At 42.7% G+C, this 23469-nt stretch overlaps 1 protein-coding gene across 8 annotated transcripts in view; it reads left to right on the top strand.

The window, feature by feature from the left end:
- Positions 1–23469, top strand: part of ZNF185 (zinc finger protein 185 with LIM domain) — a 186686-nt gene that overhangs the window by 81997 nt on the left and 81220 nt on the right. For 7 of the 8 annotated variants that reach the window (XM_056539638.1, XM_056539637.1, XM_056539633.1 and 4 more), the window contains 7 exons: positions 542–658; positions 8853–8933; positions 10502–10573; positions 10803–10865; positions 13413–13493; positions 19533–19613; positions 22799–22870. In XM_056539638.1, the coding sequence (XP_056395613.1) occupies positions 542–658; positions 8853–8933; positions 10502–10573; positions 10803–10865; positions 13413–13493; positions 19533–19613; positions 22799–22870 (567 nt within the window). The remainder of the gene's footprint in view (positions 1–541; positions 659–8852; positions 8934–10501; positions 10574–10802; positions 10866–13412; positions 13494–19532; positions 19614–22798; positions 22871–23469) is intronic. The other variant, XM_056539639.1, reaches the window with a different exon arrangement.

Below are 23469 nucleotides of genomic sequence, written 5' to 3'. Positions count from 1 at the left end.
ACTGCGCATGTCCGAGCCAAATCGCACATCGCAGTGTGTCTGCTCATAGCGGCGTATTACCGCTCCAAGCAGGAGCCTGTAAAGGCAGCATACAGCGGTCTATCAGTGGCAGATCTGCAGTGTAGTACACGCTGGGGATCCGCTCGTGTGAACGTACCCTTATTGTGTCTTTATGGCCCACTGGCCTGCTTTGTCCTGGTGGTTCAGTGGAGGGCAGATCCCTTGTATATAGTGTCAGACCAGTAAGTCGAGCTCCACCACTGTGACTACCACACGTTACTGGAAAATTCAGAAAGCGGGACTCACAGAAAACCTAAAATAGGGGTTCAAAGACCCTCTGAGTCGCTGGGCTCCATGTCTTCTTATATATCCTATACAACCCTTATGTCTATTGTTATGTCAGCTTCACTTTGCATAACATAACTTCAATATTTGTGACACATCCATATCACCACATGTGAGCACTTGTCCATAATCGGTATTATCTGCCCCCCAAAAAAAAAAATAATAATAATAATTCAAAACTGTATTAAATCTACAGAACTGATGGAAGCAGCGGCCTACAGTTAACCTCTTATTCTACAAGCAATGTTGTGGAGAGCAAGAGCTCAGCAATAAAGCCTGGACCTGCGAGGATCACAGTGGTCAGAGATGAAAGGTCGGTACTACAGAAATAAGTCGTTATTTTATACACATATACGTGTGCCTATACATATGTGGTGAGCCACGGGGTGTGAAGGTGAGGTGTATGGAGCAGATGTTGTAGCCCAGGGGCAGATGGTATTAACCCCTAAATGTTCGTGACACCGGGGCGTGGTTTTCCCGGTAACCACCCGAACGGTAGCACCGCTATCCCTAGGTTAGGCAGGGTAATAATAGTCCAAGACCTGGTTAGGGTTAATGGTAACTTAAGAGGTAGACAGATGGTAATAGTCTTTACAGCTAGGCCAGGATCCCAGAGAGGTGGCCAGTAGCACGGAGGGGACCTTGCAGCTTGCTGGGACTTGCAGTGTTTGGACAGACTTCAACTCACGCTGACTATAATAAATTTGACTATAGACTTGACTTGACTGTAGGTAGTGACAGCAGACATGGATAAGACAAAAGACAACAGAGCGCTTCTGTGTGCGATCTTCCAGACCAGGTCGGATTATGTGAGTGAGTGAGGAACGCACTTACCTGGTCGGGTTGTGCATATTCCAGGCACAACGCTGATGTGGGCTTAATGTAGCAACTGCTGCGGCTTCCCACGCTGGATCCACCGGCGTGTGAGGGACAGTGAAGGAGGTGAAAATCGGAAGCTGAGATTGCGCTGTTGCAGAAAGGTTTAAGGATACTGGTGGAAATCTTAAATTCTTTTATTCCATTCACACAACGCGTTTCTGGATATTAATAATCCTTTCTTCATGCCTGAAGAAAGGATTATTAATATCCAGAAACGCGTTGTGTGAATAGAATAAAAGAATTTAAGATTTCCACCAGTATCCTTGAACCTTTCTGCAACAGCGCGATCTCAGCTTCCGATTTTCACCTCCTTCAGCAGACATGGATGACTTGACTTACTGAAATGTGGCTGTATGTTAGGCTTGAGGCCTCCAGATATGCTGGAAACTGGCTCTGAGACGTCTGGACTAGACATGACCTCAGGATCTAAGAGCAATGAATGATCAAAGAGAGAGATTGCAGCTCCTCCCTTCCTTATAAAGGGGGGCTGTGCAAGGAGCCCATAAGTCAAGCTGCAGGTCACCTGGTTAGCTGGTGCTCCCTGGGTAACAAACATGTGACCACAACATCATACCTCAAAAGGTCCTTAAAGGTCCTTTATACCTAATACATCTAATATACAGCTAACACAATGGGGGAGACACTGCAGGAGAGCCCCTAGGACACAGAAGTACTCAACCTGACAGGGCCTAAGTACTGTACGGGACTATATCCTGTATTGATAAAAAAGAATAATAACAGAAAAATGCACTAGATAGATATGTTGGTTTGCTCTGCGTGCAGTTGTGTCTCAGGCAGATATGTAAACAGGCTCCGGATGGCCTAAGAAGCATGAGTAGCTCCCAGATCCTTGTCCACCATTCAGACACAGGTGGCCATCTTTATTAACCACTTGTATATTAACACATGTAATAGAAACGGAAAGCACAGAGCACTCACCAGGACTTCTTTGTCTATCAGACATACAGTGGGGCAGAAAAGCATTTAGTCAGCCACCAATTGTGCAAGTTGTCCCACTTAAAAAGATGAGAGAGGCCTGTAATTTTCATCATAGGTATACCTCAACTATGAGAGACAGAATGAGAAAAAAAAATTATTAAAATCACATTGTCTGATTTTTAAAGAATTTATTAGCAAATTATGGTGGCAAATAAGTTTTTGGTCACCTACAAGCAAGCAAGATTTCTGGCTCTCACAGACCTGTACCATAGAGCTTGCTATTGGAATGCAATGCCTGCAAGGGGCAAGAATAGACTCCCAGCAATATATGACAATAATAAGGGGGATAAATCAATTAGAATCCCAGGGGAGGTGCATGTAATACTTAACTTTTAATTTTACAAAGTTAAAATCGTCACCAAATAAATTAGTGCTCAAATAATCCGTGAAGCGCATTAGCAGCCGGCATTTATCGCAAGGCTTCCCGCCACTGCGGGTAATAGCACACCGTCCTGGGATCACGGATATCGGCAGACTGGAACTGTTTTCTGGAAAATATCCACGGCACAGTGGCCTGATACAGACAGTCCTTGCCGTGATCTCTTAGTCACATTGGTTTGTTTATTTATTTATAGGGTGCTCTTAGTACCACAATTCTAAGGTGTTTCAAGCTTTGTCTTTTGTCTCTCCTGATGACGCCATATCATTAGTGGCAGAAACGCGTTGAGAGCGACACCCTGTATGCTTGATATTGCTTCTGGAGTAAGATCCATACCGCAACCAGAACATTTATATTTATTCGTTTGGGTTATTTGAGCACTAATTTATTTGGTGACGATTTTAACTTTGTAAAATCAAAAGTTAAGTATTACATGCACCTCCCCTGGGATTCTAATTGATTTATCCCTCTCACAGACCTGTAACTTCTTCTTCTTTAAGAGTCTCCTCTGTCCTCCACTCGTTACCTGTATTAATGGCACCTGATTGAACTTGTTATCAATATAAAAGACACCTGTCCACAACCTCAAATAGTCACACTACAAACTCCACTATGGCCAAGACAAAAGAGCTGTCGAAGGACACCAGAAACAAAATTGTAGACCTGCTGGGAAGACTGAATCTGCAATAGTGAAAACCTCCTTCCATCAGCAAGGTCTTTCCGCATGACAATGATCGCAAAAACACCGCCCGGGCAACGAAGGAGTGGCTTCCTAAGAAGCATTTCAAGGTCCTGGAGTGGCCTAGCCAGTCTCCCGATCTCAACCCCATAGAAAACATTTGGAGGGAGTTGAAAGTCTGTGTTGTCCAACGACAGCCCCAAAACATCACTGCTCTAGAGGAGATCTGCATGGAGGAATGGGGCAAAATACCAGCAACAGTGTGTGAAAACCTTATGAAGACTTACAGAAAACGTTTGACCTCTGTCATTGCCAACAAAGGGTGTATAACAAAGTATTGAGATGAACTTTTGTTATTGACCAAATACTTATTTTCCATCATAATTTGCAAATTCTTTAAAAATCAGACAATGTGATTTTTTTTCTCATTCTGTCCCTCATAGTTGACGTATACCTATGATTCTGAAAATGACAGGCCTCTCTCATCTTTTTAAGTGGGAGAACTTGCACAACTAGTGGCTGACTTAAAGGGGTTATCCAGGAAAAAACTTTTTTTTATACATCAACTGGCTCCAGAAAGTTAAACAGATTTGTAAATTATTTGTATAAAAAAAATTAATCCTTTCAGTACTTATGAGCTTCTGAAGTTTAGGTTGTTCTTTTCTGTCTAAGTGCTCTCTGATGACACGTGTCTCGGGAACCGCCCAGTTTAGAAGAGGTTTGCTATGGGAATTTGCTTCTAAACTGGGCGTTTCCCGAGACACGTGTCATCAGAGATTACTTAGACAGAAAAGAACAACCTTAACTTCAGAAGCTCATAAGTACTGAAAGGATTAAGATTTTTTTTTATAGAAGTCATTTACAAATCTGTTTAACTTTCTGGAACCAGTTGATATATAAAAAAAAAGTTTTTTCCTGGAATACCCCTTTAATACTTTTTTGCCCCGCTGTACGTCTTTATTTTCATTTTTCTGTAGCAGCAGGGGAGCGGAGGGGGAAGATGGCGTGGGGGAGAAAGACGGGCTTGCCCGTCTTTCTCCCCCACGCCATCTTCCCTCTCCGCTCCCCTGCTGCTACAGTAAAATTAAAATAAATATGTAGGGCTGATTGATAAGAGAAGTCCTGGTGAGTGCTCCCAGCTTTCCATTTCTATTACTAAATGTTTTACGTGATCACGATCTATTGGAGTCAATACTAAGAGAGTGCACAAAAATACTTACACTCTTAGCATATACAGTGTGTATATATATGTATGTATGTATGTATATATATATATATATATATATATATATATATATATATATATATAAAACTAGTGCAATTGCACTTTAGCCTCTACAATGAGAAAAGGAGATGATTTGTAGAAATGTGTCAGGTCTCACATAAACTGTATAATACAATCGGTATTGTTGATATAGCACCAATAAGAAGCCTAGTATGTTTATGGAATGAATGTGGTATTTTATACTTACTTTACGTTTTCCCTGGTCAGATTTGATCCTATGTTGCAAAAGCATGCATGAAGTGTGGAACTGCAGCACTCAATAAAGGGGTATTCCAGTGGAAAAAAAATTTTTTTTTAAATCAACTGGTGCCAGAAAGTTAAATAGATTTGTAAATGACTTCTATTAAAAAAAAAATCTTAATCCTTCCAGTACTTTTTAGGGGCTGTATACTACAGAGGAAATGCTTTCCTTTTTGGTTTTCTCTTCTGTCACTACCACAGTGCTCTCTGCTGACCTTCTCTGTTCATTTTTTGGAATTGTCCAGAGCAGCATATGCATATCTTTGCTATGGGGATTTTCTCCTGCTCTGGGCAGTTCCTAAAATGGACAGCGGAGGTCAGCAGAGAGCACTGTGGTCATGACAGAAGAGAAAACCAAAAAGGAAAGTATTTCCTCTGTAGTATACAGTCCCTAAAAAGTACTGGAAGATTAAGATTTTTTTAATAGAAGTCATTTACAAATCTGTTTAACTTTCTGGCACCAGTTGATTAAAAAAAAAAAAAAAAAAAGTTTTCCACGGGAGTACCCCTTTAAAAGGGGTACTCCAGTGGAAAAAAAATGTTTTAAAATAGACTGGTGCCAGAAAGTTAAATAGATTTGTAAATTACTTCTATTTAAAAATCTTAACCCTTCCAGGACTTATCAGCTGCTGTATACTACAGAGAAAGTTGTAAAGTTCTTTCCAGTCTGACCACAGTGCTTTCTGCTGACACCTCTGTCCGTGTCAGGAACTGTCCAGAGCAGGAGAGGTTTGCTATGGGGATAGGCTTCTAATCTGAACTGTTCCTGACATGGACAGAGGTGTCAGCAGAGAGCACTGTGGTCAGACAGAAAAGAACTACCGTATTTTTCGCCGTATAAGACGCACTTTTTCTTCCCCAAAACTGGGGGGAAAAAGTCGGTGCATCTTATACGGCGAATACACCCCTATTGCGGCGGTCCCTGCGGCCATCAACGGCCGGGACCCATGGCTAATACAGGATATCACCGATCGCAGTGATGCCCTGTATTAACCCTTCAGACGCGGCGATCAAAGCTGACCGCCGCGTCTGAAGGGAAAGTGACACTAACCCAGCTGCTCAGTCAGGCTGTTCGGGACCGCCGCGATTTCACCGCGGCGGTCCCAAACAGCCCGACTGAATAGCCGGGTTAGTGCTTACAGGACACCGGGGGGGACCTTACTTGCCATCTCGGTGTCTTCTCCATTCAGGGATCCCCTGTATGGCCGGCGCTCTCCTTCCTCGTCATCACGTCGTCGCGTACGTGCGTCGGCGTGCGTAACAACGTGATGGCGGCGACGGAGAGCGAGGATACCCGGCCGGCAGCAGAGACGTTCCGGAGCAGCGGGGACACGTGAGTATTACCTCCTATGCAGTGGTCTTCAATCTGCGGACCTCCAGATGTTGCAAAACTACAACTCCCAGCATGCCCGGACAGCCAACGGCTGTCCGGGCATGCTGGGAGTTGTAGTTTTGCAACATCTGGAGGTCCGCAGGTTGAAGACCACTATTGGGTTCAAAATCTTTATTTTTTTAGATTTTGCACCTATAAATTGGGTGCGTCTTATACGCCGGTGCGTCCTATAGGACCAAAAATACGGTATACAATTTTCTTTGTAGTATACAGCAGCTGATAAGTACTGGAAGGATTAAGATTTTTTTAATAAAAGTAATTTACAAATCTGTTTAACTTTCTGGCACTAGTTGATTTGAAAACATTTGTTTCCCTCTTGTTTCCTCCAGAGTTCCCCTTAAAGCTGTAGATCAGCTGAAAGGCAATGCTGAATGGAACTATTTTCTAAAGCAATATCCATATCACAGAACAATAACTGGTCATTACAACCATAGACAACATTTGCTGATAACTAATATTTGTTAATGGGACCAAAGCAAGTCATTGGTGAGATTTGATTCTTGCCGGCCTAGCCATGGCGACTGGGCTTGCATCTTTTGATCAAAAGGTACATTAACAATCTGTTTCAGAATTTGAAATGATTCTGAGAAGCAACTAGATCATAGTACAAGTTGTGGATGTGCGGTCAACGCCGGTCATGTTTTGTTTCTCTATTTGTGAGAAACATTTGATTCTCCCTTAACAGCAACTTATTAAAGAGGTTATCCAGGAAACAGCGCCACACCTGTCCTCAGGTTGTGTGCGGCATTGCAGCTCACTTACATTGAAGTGAATGAGGCCTAGTAGTAATACCACACACAACCTGAAGACAGGGGTGGTGCTGTTTTTGTTTTTTTTTTTAAAAGAAATTACATCTGTTCTTATATTTAAAGATATGACTCACAGAGGGCTCCATCCTAACAAAATGTGCAGGTCCAAAACACTATCAAAAGACACAGTGTCCTTCATTAGAGGTTTTGCACAACAGGATTTTGGAACTTGGTGTCCGCGCTGCCGGGGAGGATATATGCTTCATGAATTGCTAAGACCAGATCTAGGTAAGAAAAATATACTTTATTTTCACGCAACGCGTTTCTAGGCCGGGTTGGCCCTTTCATCAGGCGTGTACAAAAAGATCAGAAGGGTCACTATATACAAAATCAATGGAGTACGTCATCCAGATATCATACTCCATTGATTTTGTATATAGTGACCCTTCTGATCTTTTTGTACACGCCTGATGAAAGGGCCAACCCGGCCTAGAAACACGTTGTGTAAAAATAAAGTATATTTCTCTTACCTTGATCTGGTCTTAACAATTCTTGAAGCATATATCCTCCCCGGCAGCGCGGACACCAGTTTGCAAAATCCAGTTGTCCAAAACCTCTATTGTCTTACACGCCAAGCCAGCGTGGAAACGCCGCGGCAGCCTTTCTTCAGCTCCTGGTGCCCTGCTTTCATGAGTGTTGTGCCTTATTTATGCACACCATACTAGGTGGGCATATAGTGCTTTATTTATTTTGACTTATTAATTGGATCTGCTCATGGGAGCGCTTTGTGTTTTGTTCTTCCTTTTTGTACAGTGTCCTTCATGGCAGGAAAATTATTCATGCCAGCATCTTGTGCAAATAAAAAAAACTAAATTGGCTCGGCCCTACAAACTTTCACCTTCCTTTTCCAATTCTTAAGTTTGCAGGGTTAAAAATGTTACCATTTTTGTGTACATAATATTATAGAAGAAAAGATCTATTTTTCAATGGGGAAAGTCCTAGTTTTCTTTATTTCCGAGTTACATAAAAACACTGGCACTCTCACAGGCTTTACAAATCTAACGCATTTCTAGTGTAAAGAACGCTCTTAATCATGGTACCTCGTGATCTGTGGGCTGGACTTATTTACCCCCTGGAATTAACCCCTTAAACTTCAGATAACACACCTAATAAGTCCCTAGACCACAAATCACGATACAGCAACATGTATCACGAGGAATATTAAACAAAAAACTCCCTACCCCAGTGTTATCCAAACAGTGTTCCTCCAGCTATTGCAAAACTGCAACTCCCAGCATGCCTGGACAGCCAAATGTTGTCCGGGCATGCTGGGAGTTGTAATTTTGCAACATCTGGAGACACGCTCTCTAGAAAACACTGTCCTAACCTGACTGTAGCAATTTGGACAGGGATGATATCATCTTAGAACTTGGGGAAATATACTTATGCGAATATACCAGTGCCCAGTAATTTCTTTTCTCAGGGGGACCATCCCAGCTTTTATGTACCCTATGGAACAGGCTAAAACCCTCTAGACTCTAGAAAAATTCCAATAGGGAAAAAAAAATCAAGAAAACACTTGGTGATAATAATTTGGTACTTAGCTGTCCCAACGTGTTTCAACTGCAAAGTATCTTCAGGGGACAATGCATGCTACAAGATGTTAAATCCAAGTTGATATGATGCCTGAGCAGGATAGATACATAGAATGCTGTGCCGCCATGACACCATAACTGTGATGTCCCTAGTATGAAGAGAAGTCAAAACACTAGTGGCTAAGGGGCCTGTGTCCCTTTTAGAACTATAAAAAAAAAAATGGTGACTGGATATGAGATAAGTCATCGTCTTTAGGGTAAATTTCTATGGTTTATCTTGATTGGGTTTTTGTTTTGTTGATTTTTTAGGAGCAACAATGACGAAAATGTTTCCAAACCTTCAGGCGAAAGACAACTGGCTACAAGTCCAATGACTACAAGAAAGGAAAGGTAAGGACTGGATTTCGGTCTTTTTAATGGGATATTTGTGTTGGTCAATGAAGGATGGACCTGGTAAGGGGCCATGGGGTTATTTACAGCAGCAGAAAATATGAAGACTATGAATGTGACACTCATAGGTTTGGACATCTAAAGCAGCAAAAAACAGCAATAAGGGTTCACATTATGTTTTGTTAATACGGGAACTGGATCCCTTATCCCAGCCGGACCCGGCCCCGATCTCATTCAATTGAATGAGCCGACCGGAGTCATTAAGTGACTCCGGTCGGCTCATTTTTGCCCCATATCCGTTTTTTTGACCGGACCAAAAACTGTGATATGCCATGGTCACTATATGACTCTGGTCGGCTCATTCAAATGAATGTCCCCGCATGTACACACACAGGACATGTGCCATCATGTAGTGATCAGCGGAGATCTGACATCTTCACAGATCAATAGAGAACACAGCCCCTTTCACTGCAGCCGTATCTATCTGTATGTTCCTGTGGCTTTCTACCTCTTCGGCCACATTTTATTGGCTAACCAGGTTACCAGTCTAGCTGTTTAAAGGGGTTCTCCACTGGCCAGCATTCAGAACATTAAGTTCCGAACGCTGTGGGTGCGCTGCGTGGGTCGGCCATGTCCCCTCAATGCAAGTCTATGGGATGGGGCGTGGCTACTGCCACGCCCCCTCCCATAGACTTACATTGAGGGGGCATGGCCTGATAGCAGGAGGGGGCGTAGTCGACCCCTGCAGCGCGCACACAGCGTTCAGAACTAAATATTCCGAACGCTGGCAGGTGGAGTACCCCTTTAAAGGGGTATTCCAGGAAAAAACTTTTTTTTATATATCAAATGGCTCCAGAAAGTTAAACAGATTTGTAAATTACTTCTATTAAAAAAATCTTAATCCTTTCAGTACTTATGAGCTTCTGAAGTTAAGGTTCTTTTCTGTCTAAGTGCTCTCTGATGACACGTGTCTCGGGAACCGCCCAGTTAAGAAGAGGTTTACTATGGGGATTTGCTTCTAAATTGGGCGTTTCCCGGGACACGTGTCATCAGAGAGCACTTAGACAGAAAAGAACAACCTTAACTTCAGAAGCTCATAAATACTGAAAGGATTAAGATTTTTTAATAGAAGTAATTTACAAATCTGTTTAACTTTCTGGAGCCAGTTGATATATATATAAAAAAAAGTTTTTTTCCTGGATAACCCCATTAATCATTTGCAATGGAAAATTTAAGTTACCTGTGATCATTGCTATGGTCACAACTTACATTTGGTGATTTCTAAAAAGGTTTTTTTTTGTGTGTGTGTGTGTGTACACAATAGCGTAGTTGACCAGGTTTCTGCATAGAGCAAAATTAGATACTTCCCTTTCTTTTGGATCTAACCAGTCCAAGCAAATGAAAGCTCAATCTCAAGAGACTACACCTCCTATTTGTCAGCACCTACCCCTTTTTTTTTTTTTTGTTTCGCACCTTTTAATGTTCTAACCTGTTTTACCTGTACACAAGCCTTTCAGCAGAAAACAACATTACCATGAAATGTAAATGTTATTTGTTCTCTCTGGTAGGGTGGAAATCACGAAGAAGAGCGATGCTCTCCCAGAATCCCTTGCTTCTTATCTGTATGATGATGCTACTAGGTAATGCTTGAGATCGGAAAATAACAATCTATGCTCAGTATCTTCGCTTTAGGGATAGTTGAGTCTATGAGATAAATGATCCTGATGAGAGATTAGTGGAGCGATTCACTGTTGTTGACTTTCAAGCTCAGATGGACCTCCGGAATGCTCCTTATAATATAATATAATTGAATTTGATATAATATAGAGGAAGCGTTAATGTATATAAATGTGTATTTTGCACCTACAGGCTTGAGAAAAACTGGAAAACAAATCAAGCTACAAAGTCAACATCTCAGACAGTATCTACCAGGTAGAGTGATTTTTTCTTAAAGGGTAGCTCCCACCATCCTATTTTTTTTTTTGCTAGCCCGTTACCCCCCCCCCCCCCGCTACAGTACTAGCCCGTTCCCTCCTACCCCTCCCCCCGCCCCGCATACCCCGTTCCCTCATTACACTTGCAGAGTTGTTACTGCAGAGTCCAGCAGCGGGCGTGCAGGGACAGCGGCGGCAACGAGGAGGCGGCGATGTGCGGGAGGAGTGGCCTGCCAGCCAGTGGCCGGGGAGCCAATGCACTCGCTCCCGCCTGTCTGATTGACAGGCAGGGAGCGAGTGCAGCCTAACTCAAAAAGGACTGATTGCCACTCCAAAATCAGTCCTTTTTCAGTGGCCGGTTTTTAAATGTAAATTAAACCTTTTTAATGAAAGAATAAAAAATAAAAGTATATTAGAGATATGTTGTAGTACATAAGTACTACAACATATCAAAAAATCAAGTTGGTGACAGTGCCCATTTAAAACACACCTGTGGCCTCTCATGGACTGTCTGTTTTAGTTAATCCTTGTATTTCCCCTAAAAACTATTCTAGAACATCTTTTTTAGCTCTACGTTGTGCTGTTGGCTGCATTCACATCACGTTCTGTCACTACTGGGTCCTAATATCTTTCACTTAAAGGGGTATTCAGCCCCTAGACATCTTATCCCCTATCCGAAGTTCACTCCATGCACCGGATGTTTGGGGCTCCGCAGCAGAGATCCCGGGGGTCCCCAGCGGCGGGACCCCTGCGATCTCTGCTGCGGAGCCCCAAACATCCGGTGCATGGAGTGAACTTCGCTCCGTGCCCGATGACTGGAGATGCGGGACAGAGGATCGTGAAGTCACGGCCACACCCCCTCAACGCAAGTCTATGGGAGGGGATGTGACGTCCCTCATGCCCCCTCCCATAGACATGCATTGAGGGTGCGTGGTCATGACGACACAAGCCTCCGGCGCTGCACCCGATGCTCTAAACAAACACCAGGTGCAGCAGGAGATAAGATGTCTGATCGTGGGTGTCCCACTGCTAGGGACCCCCGCGATCAGACATCTTATCCCTTATTTAAAGGAGATGTCTAGGGGTGGAATACCCTTTAAATGAGCCGACTGGAGTCAGATAGTGACTCCGTTCAGCTTATTTTTACCACTTATCCGGTTTTTTGAGCGGACTTCAAACCATGGTATGCTGCGGCTGGCTCATTTAAGTGAATGAGATTTGGCGCCGGTCAGGCAGGGATACTGGAGCACCCGGCTTTGAAATTTCCCAGCTGGACCCAGCAGCCGAAGTGACAAAACGTGATGTGAATGCAGCCTTAAGTCATTTAAATATTTTTGGAAATATTTAAAAAATGTTTTACTTGTCACAAAATATGAAAAATGAGATAATAACCTGTCACATCGCCCACTATTTGTCACCAGCACATAAACCTGAGCGCTCTTCCCGTGGTGGAGACCAAATCTAGGGCTTTATTACCATATAAAATGCCAAAGCTAATACCCCTGATGGCTGGTGAAAGGATACATAAAAGAAAAATCATTTAGTTTTGTCCAAAAATAGATTCCTTATATGTTGTGACCCATGGTGTATGGCGGGACCACGGGCGTAGCGGTGTAGGTGATGGGGCCAGATGGTATTAACCCCTAGTGTTCGTGACGCCAGAGTGGTTTTTGGGTACCGGAACCACACGAACGGCATCTCCACTATTCCAATGGCTAGTTATGGAAAGGAGAGTCCACAACCAGCTATGGTTCAACGGAGGCTTTACTGAGTTCAGACAGATGGAATTATCTTCACAGCTAGGCCAGATTCCCAGAGAGGTGGCCAGGAACACAGAAGACCTCGCAGCTTGCTGGGACCAATTATACTTGTAATAGACTTGTGACAATTATCGAGGCTTCAATTATCGAGGCTATATGCAGGACCTGACTATTTGTAGTGACAGCAGACATAGACTTTTGACTTACTGGAATGACTGTAGCTTTGGGGTCTTCCAGATGCTGGTCACTAGCACTGAGATCTCTGGTGGTTGCTGTGCTCAGTAGCAGATGGTAAGAGATAAGAGAAGAGAAGACACTCAATTGTAATGGCCCCCCATTTATATAGTGGGGGGCTGGACTAAAGCCCATTGGTCAAGCTGTGGGTCATAGGTTAAGCTTGTTCTCTCTGGGTAACATCATGTGACAACATAACATGTGACAATCTCCGAGGTCCTTTAGACAACTCTCAGGTCTTGTAGACTATCTATACATTAGGACACTGACTACACATAAGGTAAGATAAAGAACATTATAGAAACAGCAGGGGAGACCCTGCAGGGGAGCCCCCAGGTCACTGAGGGACTCATCCTGACATAGGCCTAAGTGTAGTGCAGGACCATGTCCTGTACTGGGACATTACATATAGAATTCATAACGCTAGTGGGAACAAGGCCTGTGTCTCCTTCTGAATTATTATGATGGTGTAAGATATGATATGTATCATCATCTCTAGGAATTTACAAATTTAGAATAATTTGAACAGAATTTGATTTCTTTCTTTTAAGCATCAACAATGAAAAAACTGTATCCAGACCTGTAGCGGAAATACAGCCCCCTACAAGTCCAATGACTACAAGAAAGGAAAGGTGAGGAATGGATTTATGTATTTTTAATTATACAATGAAGAGTGGTCCTGGTAGGGGGCCCTTGGGGTCATTTACAGCAGGAGATGCTGTGTACAGAATTTGATGAGTGACCATCCATGTGACACTTATAACACTGTCGTAACAATCGTAACAATCTTGAAGGAAAAGAAAACGAAGCACACACCTGATAATCCTGCTGCAATGATTTATTCGGCGTTCAGATTTGGAACATAGACATTACTTCACCCCGTGTCACGGGCAGAGTTGGATCGCAAGAACGTGCACCCGGATAACAGCCGCTGTTTCACGCAGTAAGTGGTTTCATCAGGCCCCCGGTGACGGTCACCTGGGGCCTGATGGAACGCCTTACGGCGTGAAACACTGGGTGAAGTAATGTCTATGTTCCAGTTCTGAACGCCGAATAAATCGTTGCAGCAGGATTATCAGGTGTGTGCTCCATTTTCTTTTCCTTCAAGATTGTTACGATATTGTATACATCTACATTCACGTAGCACCCCATATGTTCCTAGACTGCTAAGGACATTCACCCCAACTAAATGCTTGCTATTACTCTCCAATAGTGTCCACGCAGGCAGCGCCCAGTCTTTTCTCTATTTGAAATACTCTCTTAGACAGGGGCGGATCAAGAGTCTAGTCTCTGGAAGGGAATTTTCAGAGTATCGTGTGGTGGTCGACACGCCCCCTCCCATAGACTTGCATTGAGGGGGCAAGGCTTGATGTCACAACCCCCGCAGCCAGCACCCAGAGTTCGGAACAAAATGTTCCGAACGCTGGGGCAGTGGAGTACCCCTTTAAGTATGCAGCATAGTTCCCCCACACTAGGTAGGCAGCATAGTTCCCCCACACTAGGTAGGCAGCATAGTTCCCCCACACTAGGTAGGCAGCATAGTTCCCCCACACAAGGTAGGCAGCATAGTTCCTCCACATTAGGTTGGCAGTATAGTTCCCCCACATTTGGTAGGCAGCATAGTTCCCCCACACTAGGTTGTCAGCATAGTTCCCCCCACATTAGGTTGTATGCATAGTTCCCAAGTGTATCAAAAGAATAAAAGACAGCTTTCCGCACTCACCGCACAGTACTTGACTCGAAGCATCAGAGATGCTGACAGACCCGGGCAGCATAAGGTGCATAGCGCTCAGAGGTGAGACGATTACCGGCAATTTCGAGCCATATGCGCTTTTTCCGGCCTCTGGATACGACATCGCGCTTTGCATTTTTATTTGCAGGTGAGCCGAAGCATGTGACCAGTTCCGGTGCACAGGTAGTGAAAAAAAAACAAAGTATATAGAAAAATGGTTAAAATTAAGCCGAATTGACTTCACATACTGAAGGAAGATATATCAAACTGTAGTACACAGTATTTTTACAAAAAAGGTGCCATATCAACGCGATCATTGAAGCCAAGCGGACCCTGCGCATCTAAGCGCAGGATCCACTTGGCTTCAGAGCGCAGCAATCTAGTTTCACGGTCCACTGCGGAGGAAGCTTTCTTTATTATTTCAAGCCCTCCAAATTTTTATTCTTCCGTATTACTATTGTGGACTTCTCTCATGTGCTGCACAAATCTGGGGGCACCATTACCTGTCTTAATGGAGTATAATTGTTCACGTATTCTAATTCTCAGAGGTCTAATTGTTTTACCAATATAGTAGCGCTGGCAGCTACACATAATAAAATAAACTACATGAGATGTACGGCATGTAATGAGGTCATGAATGGTGCAAAATGTATGTCCTATTTTAATTGATTTGGAGTTAATATTGTGTTTGCTTGTGGACAGCTGCCACATTTTCTACTCCCTTTGGGGCCATGTTTAGTTAGCCAATTTTCTTTTTGATCAGAGGTAGTTTTTATTCCATTAATCATTTCACCAAGAGTTTTGTTTTTCCGATACGTGATGATAGGTCTCTTTTTAGTGATCTCTACTAGATCAGTATCATTATCCAAGATATGCCAGTTTTTATTAATAGCAGATTGAATTATAGAATTCATAGAACTATTTTTAAATGCAAACACTATATCCTTTCTTCTTGTTTTTCATTTCTTTTTATGGAATTTTTATTCTGATAAACAAAATTATTTCTGGGGATTGCATTCACTTTCGTCAAGGCAGTTTTTATGATATGTTTGCGATAACCTCTACTTAATAACCGACATGACAGATCTTCTGCTTGCTGTTGAAAAATAAGAGGGTCTGCATTGTTTCGTTTAAAGGGGTACTCCGGTGAAAACCTTTTTTCTTTTAAATCAACTGGTGGCAGAAAGTTAAACATATTTGTAAATTACTTCTATTAAAAAAAATCTTAATCCTTCCTGTACTTATTAGCTGCTGAATACTACAGAGGAAATTCTTTTCTTTTTGGAATGCTCTCTGATGACATCACGAGCACAGTTCTCTATGCTGACGTTATTATAATAATAATAATAACGCTTTATTTATTGTTGTCCTTAGTGGGATTTGAACCCAAGTCCCCAGCACTGCAAGGCAGCAGGGCTAACCACTGAGCCACCATGCTGCTCTTAGCATACATCTGCTATGCATGGTTGCTAAAATGGACAGAGATGTCGGCAGAGAGCACTGTGCTCGTGATGTCATCAGTGTTCCAAAAAGAAAGGAATTTCCTCTGTAGCATTCAGCAGCTAATAAGTACTGGAGGGATTAAGATTTTTTAATAGAAGTAATTTACAAATATGTTTAACTTTCTGCCACCAGTTGATTTAAAAGAAAAAAGGTTTTCACCGGAGTATCCCTTTAAGTCTTAAAAATTGACTGAAAGGAATAGAATTTTTTTGTTTGTTGAGGATGAGAGCTTTCATAATGTAATATATTGTTTACGAAAACCTTTGTTGAGAAGTTTGTCATTTTCAACATAAATAGTGAGATCTAAGAATTCTGTAGTATTACCTCCAAATTAACTCGTGAACATCATATTCATTTAGTTAGTCTGATTAAGGTATGTGACGAAGGCTTCAAACGTATTTTGATCTCCTTCCCATACTATTAGCACGTCATCTATGTATCTCAAAAAAGCTTTAATAGTATGGATAAAGGGGTTAGCAGAACAGTAAATATATTCCTTCTCAAAATGAGATAGAAACAGATTAGCATGATGTGGGACTGCCCATTGCTGTTCCTGACTCTTGTTTGTACCAGTTACTGTTTTTAAGACTTAAACGAAACAATGCAGACCCTATTATTTTTCAACAGCAAGCAGAAGATCTGTCATGTCGGTTATTAAGTAGAGGTTATCGCAAACATATCATAAAAACTGCCTTGACGAAAGTGAATGCAATCCCCAGAAATAATTTCGTTTATCAGAATAAAAATTCCATAAAAAGAAATGAAAAACGAGAAGAAAGGATATAGTGTTTGCATTTAAAAATAGTTCTATGAATTCTATAATTCAATCTGCTATTAATAAAAACTGGCATATCTTGGATAATGATCTAGTAGAGATCACTAAAAAGAGACCTATCATCACGTATCGGAAAAACAAAACTCTCGGTGAAATGATTAATGGAATAAAAACTACCTCTGATCAAAAAGAAAATTGGCTAACTAAACATGGCCCCAAAGGGAGTAGAAAATGTGGCAGCTGTCCACAAGCAAACACAATATTAACTCCGAATCAATTAAAATAGGACATACATTTTGCACCATTCATGATCTCAGTACATGCCGTACATCTCATGTACTTTATTTTATTGCAACAATTGGAAAGATGAATGGCACTCACCAGTCTCGTAGTATAACAAACGTGTTTTATTTCATGAAGTGCAACAGGCCGTCCACGTAGCGGTGATAGCTATTTCATGCGCAAAGCGCACGAAATAGCTATCACCGCTACGTGGACGACGTCCGAGTCCTCCCTGGCCTTGCCTGTTACTATGTTGCACTTCATGGAATAAAACATAGTTATACTACGAGACTGGTGAGTGCCATTCATCTTTCCAATTGCTGCATTCTTATAGACTGTCTTCTAAGAATTGAGCACCCCAGTCCGGATCTACTGCAGTTGCCACTTTTAATACAGGTGTACACGAACTTGCCATATAGCCACATTCATGTAGTGCAGTGCCGAACGCTATCTCTATACTGCCATAGTTTATTTTATTATGTGTAGCTGCCAGCGCTACTATATTGGTAAAACAATTAGACCTCTGAGAATTAGAATACGTGAACAGCTATACTCCATTAAGACAGGTAATGTGCCCCCAGATTTGTGCAGCACATGAGAGAAGTCCACAATAGTAATACGGAAGAACAAATATTTGGAGGGCTTGAAATAATAAAGAAAGCTTCCTCCTCAGTGGACTGTGAAACTAGATTGCTGCGCTCTGAAGCCAAGTGGATCCTGCGCTTAGATGCGCAGGGTCCGCTTGGCTTCAATGATCGCGTAGATATGGCACCTTTTTTGTAAAAATACTGTGTACTACAGTTTGATACTGTGTACTACAGTTTGAGTATGTGAAGCCAATTCGGCTTAATTTTAACCATTTTTCTATATACTTTGTTTTATTCTCACTACCTGTGCACCGGAACTGGTCACATGCTTCGGCTCACCTGCAAATAAAAATGCAAAGTGCGATGACGTATCCAGAGGCCAGAAGAAGCGCATACGGCGCGAAATTGCCGGTAATCGCCTCACCTCTGAGCGCTATGCACCTTATGCTGCCCTGGTCTGTCAGCATCTCTGATTAGGAGCTTCGAGTCAAGTACTGTGCGGGGAGTGCGGAAAGCTGTCTTTTATTCCTTTGATACACCTGGTTACATATATCGACTTTATGTCTATTTCCAGCACCACCGCTGACTCCATATGAATTGTGATTCCATTGCTGCACTAACCTTCTATCAGCTGAAAGAGCCATTTAACCCATGAAGTACCGATACTAGCGGTGCTGCTCTAGGTTGGCAGTATAGTTCCTCCACATTAGGTTGGCAGTATAGTTCCCCCACATTAGGTTGGCAGTATAGTTCCCCCCACATTAGGTTGGCAGTATAGTTCCCCCCACATTAGGTTGGCAGTATAGTTCCTCCACATTAGGTTGGCAGTATAGTTCCCCCACATTAGGTTGGCAGTATAGTTTCCCCACATTAGGTTGTAGTTCCCCCACGTTAGGCTAGCAGTATAGTTCCCCCACATTAGGTTGGCAGTATAGTTCCCCCCACATTTGGTAGGCAGTGGCCCCCACAGACATACAGCCTTCAGCCATATACAGTGCATGGCTTGAGGCTTTATGTCTGTGTACTGCCCCACTTCAGTGTTCCGACCACCGCTCCTTCGGTCAGGGGTCATGATCTACTGCTATGGCCTATAGGCCATATCAGTAGGTCCCAGGCCGGGACTGACGGAGCGGTGGTCGGAGCACTGAAGATGACGTGCTGCTGGTAACTTGCCATGCGCACGTCCTCCTCCTAGCTGCTCCGCTCTGCTCTGTTTCTAAAGTTAACGCGGGGCCGCAGAGAGGTAACTGGGACATCCTTGTGTCCTGAAAAGCTCTTTCGGGACACATGGATGTCCCGAATATGGCGGGGGAAATTAATCGGGGGGGGGGGGGGGGGGTGTAATTGCCCCGTTGCCCCCTTGGATCCACCACTGCTCTTAGAACATTAGTTAGTTGGGCATACCTAGATGTCAGTTCCTAGTCAGATGCCAATATATAGCAGACTTGGATGGGAGCCCACAGTTGCATAGCAAGAAATCAGACATGAGGGAAAAGGGGAATACTTTACTAGCAGTGGTCCCGAGCCCAGTCCTCAAGGCCCACCAACATTCAGTTTTTTTCAGTGAATCCATTGCAATAGAATAGGGAAACATTGTAATCCTGGACTGTTGGTGGAGGGCCTTGAGGACTGGGTTTGGAAAATCTGGTTACTCTGCATTACTGGGACATGGAAAAATAATAATGGTGATTGGATATGAGATAAATCATCATCTCTAGGGTCAGTTCTATGGTTTGTCTTCAATGATTTACAAATTCAGAATTAATTTGAATTTAACTTTTTTTGTTTTTAGCAACAACAGTGAAAAATATGTTTCCAAGCCTACAGCAGAAGTACAGCTCTCTACAAGTCCGATGACTACAAGAAAGGAAAGGTGAGGGCTGGATTTAATGTTATTCAGTGCCTAATCTTGACTGTACATCTAATTTCCATGCCTCTCTCACCTATATTTATTATAAAACCCCCTCTTTTCATTAGCTTACAGTGTGAGAAATCCTCTCAGGGGAAGGTGGCGTGTCCCTCCCTTGTGGTGGTGGGAGGTGATTGGTGTGTGGTAGAAGGGGGCGTGTCCCTCCATTGTGGTGGTGGGAGTAGATTGGTGTGTGTTGGAAGGGGGCGTGTCCATCCCTTGTGATGGTGGAAGGTGATTGGTGTGTGGTGGAAGTGGGCTTGTCCCTCCCTTGTGGAGGTGGGAGCTGATTGGTGTGTGGTAGAAGGGGGTGTGTCCATCCCTTGTGATGGTGGAAGGTGATTAGTGTGTGGTAGATGGGCGCATGTCCCTCCCTTGTGGTGGTGGGAGATGATTGATGTGTCTGCTCATCCAGCTTTGTCCATGAGTCATCTCTTGTCCATGACTCATGGGCAAGCCTGATGCTGCTGCAGGACTGGTTAGTGTCCCAATAGGTATGGGGACCCCTAGTGGTGGGATTTTCAGGAGCCTTTTTCTTTATTAAATATTCAAAGTATTTTAAACAACCATATTACGAAAGGTCTTTAATTTTCATCAGTGACAACATGTAAAAAGTTTTTGGATCTGACAGTGCCCATTTAAGTCTTTTTAATGGGATCATTTTTATTGAGCAATGATTCAAGGAAAGGAATTTGGAAAGTAAATGACAATGTAGAAATATGTGAAAAGAATGAGGCCCTGGCAGGATGGTGGGACGCTGCTCACCTACAGCGGCACATGAATAGGACTACAGAATATGATGACTGACCATCAATGTGATGATGTGGTCATTAGTGATGAGCGGCAGGGGCCATATTTGAATTCTCGATATTTCGGGAATATATGAGCAGATATTCGTCATATGTTCGCGAAATTCGCATATTCGCTATGTTTGTTCCCTTTTTTTCTCTGCGAAAATTCGTAATGAAATTCGCATAGTGCGCATGCACAATTATATCTTTCACCTAAAAGAAGGGAGGGATCAGTGTCCTCTGGAAGTGCCGATATTTGCGAAAATATGAATATTCATTTTAATGAGCCGACCGGAGTCAAACGCTGACTCCGGTCGGCTCATTTCTGCCCCGTATATGGTTCTTTTAACCGGACCTAAAACTGTGGTATTTCACAGTTTTAGGTCCAGTGGGAAAACCGTATACCGGGCGAAAATGAGCCGACTGGAGTCAGCATTTGACTCCGGTCGGCTCATTGAAATGCATTAAATACGGGCTGGATATGGCTGGGATACAGGAGCGCCAGGTTTTTAACCCCCCCAGCCGTATACGGTCACGTTTTGCCTAAAAGGGATTTTCGGTGCTAAATTTATTAGGACAGGCGATAAAATTCAGATCAGCGAGGTGCCAGGTGATGACCAGAGCCTCGGCATCCATATATACAGACAACATAGCTGAAAGCAGACAGCGCCATACATTATGTAGTGGCTGCGCTTTGTTACTGCAGCTCAGTACCTATTGAAGTGAATGAGAGCTGAGCTACGGAAGCCCAGTCCGGTCACTACACAATGCATTACAATTTAGCCTGGAAAAACCCTATAAGGGAAATGGAGGACAGCAAATGACAGCAAATGCAGAAGACAGTTCCAAGAGTCCTCAATTGGGTTCGTGCTGAAGACAGGCAAACTGGATCAATTGCAGAAAATCTGCAGAATGCAAACAGGGAAACTATCAGCCAGTGTTTTCCAAACAATGTATCTCCAGCGGTGGCAAAACTACAACTCTCAGCATGCCCGGACAGCCTTTGGCTGTCCGGGCATGCTGGGAGTTGTAGTTTTGCAACCGCTGGAGACTCACTGTTTGGAAAACACTGCCATCAGTAAACTCACCACATGAATAACAACCACGTAATGTAATTTTTAGAGTGTTCGCCTATAAGTTTACTTTTTAAGTTTAAATAAGTACTGGACTTATAAAAAAAATAAAAAAAACTTAGATTTATTCATAGTGTTTGCAAATATAATACACTTCACATACTTAATGTGGAAGAAAAATGCATCCTTCTCCACTTAAGAGTCTCTCCCTCTCTCCATTCCAAACTCCTCTTTTACTACAAAATCCATCTTGACAGACAGCTCACTGAAGGATCAGATTACATGATGTCCTTAGAAGTCTATGGAGAAGGAAGAGAGGGGGAAGGAGTGAGCTGTTGGGGAGAGACAGAGGCAGAGAGAGACACAAAGAGATGCTGCAGCTTGTAATAAATGTCATATCTTACCCTAATGCTTGCACTGCTCAGTACTGCTCTATAATGTCTTCTGGAGCTGAGCTCAGGAAAAATGCTCAGGAATTTTTTTTTTTTTTAAGTCTATATGCTATAGAAGGGAAAATAAGTGTAACAAGTGAAAATAAGTGTAATAAGCGTTATATCTCATCCAAGTGCTTGCACTGCTCAGGATTGCTTTATAATATCCTCTGGAGTAAAAAAAAAAAAAAAAAAATATATATATATATATATATATATATATATATATTTATATACCTATATCCTGCAGAAGGGAAAACAAGTAAAAAAAATTACAGATACATAGAAAGGATTGCTTTACAATAATATTCTTTAATGGGTATTCCAGTAAAAAAAACTTTTTTTTTATATCAACTGACTCCAGAAAGTTCTTATATACAAAAAATCTTAATTCTTCCAGTAGTTATCAGCTGCTGAAGTTGAGTTGTTCCTTACCGTCTGACAACAGTGCTCTCTGCTGACACCTCTGTCTGTCTCGGAAACCGTTCAGAGCAGGAGTGGTTTCCTATGGGGATTTGGTCCTACTTTTGATAGTTCCTGAGACAGACAGAGGTGTCAGCAGAGAGCACTGTTGTCAGACAAAAAAGAACAACTCAACTTCAGCAGCTGATAACTATTGGGAGTATTAAGATTTTTTTTTTAATAGAAGTAATTTACAAATCTGTTTAACTTTCTGGAGCCAATTTTTTTCCTGGAATAACCCTTTAATTTCCACCCTTTCTGAGTATACCTTCAGATCTGCTGTACCTTTTTCTGTACTAACCTGTTTTACCTGTACTTGAGCCTTTCAGCAAAAATTCATATTAGCATGAAATGTAAACAACAGAAATATCCCACTGTTCTCTTTCTGTCAGGGTGGAGACCACAAAGAAGAGCGACACTCTCCCAGAATCCCTGGCTTCTTATCTGTATGATGATGTTCACAGGTAATATATACTAGCTGCAATAAAATCTTTTGCTCAGTATCTAAGTAGCCATAAGGGTGGATACCGCATGTCTGTGCGATCAATGATCCTGCTGAGAGATAAATGAAGCGATTCATCACCTTAAAGCTTCTCGGTTTCTACATTGACTTTTAAGTTTTTATCAGTGACGAGATGTAGGACAGTCATAAGCCAACTAATCTGAAAGCCAAAGAATCAGATCTAAGCATTGGTTTGACCGTCCCCGTTAACTGATATGTGGTGCGCCCCGGGGGTGCGATGAGAGGTGTAGGGGCAGATGTTGTAGTCCAGGGGCAGATGGTGTTAACCCTTCAATGTTCGTGACGCCAGTCCTAGTTAGGCAGGTCAAATAAGAGTCCAAGGCCAGGTCAGGGTTAACGGTAGCTTTACTGAAGTAGACAGATGGTAATAGTCTTTACAGCTCGGCCAGGATCCCAGAGAGGTGACCAGTAACACAGGGGACCTCACAGCTTGCTGGGACTTGCAGTGACTTTGACAGACTTTAGGACAGCCACACTGACTATAATAGACTTGACTTGACTGAAGATAGTGACAGCCGACAGAGATGACTTGATTTACTG

The sequence above is a fragment of the Hyla sarda genome, chromosome 9, assembly GCF_029499605.1.
Source record: "Hyla sarda isolate aHylSar1 chromosome 9, aHylSar1.hap1, whole genome shotgun sequence".
In the NCBI taxonomy this organism is placed as follows: Eukaryota; Metazoa; Chordata; class Amphibia; order Anura; family Hylidae; genus Hyla; species Hyla sarda.
The sequence above is the reverse complement of the archived record's forward strand: the minus strand, read 5'-3'. Positions and strand labels throughout refer to the sequence as shown.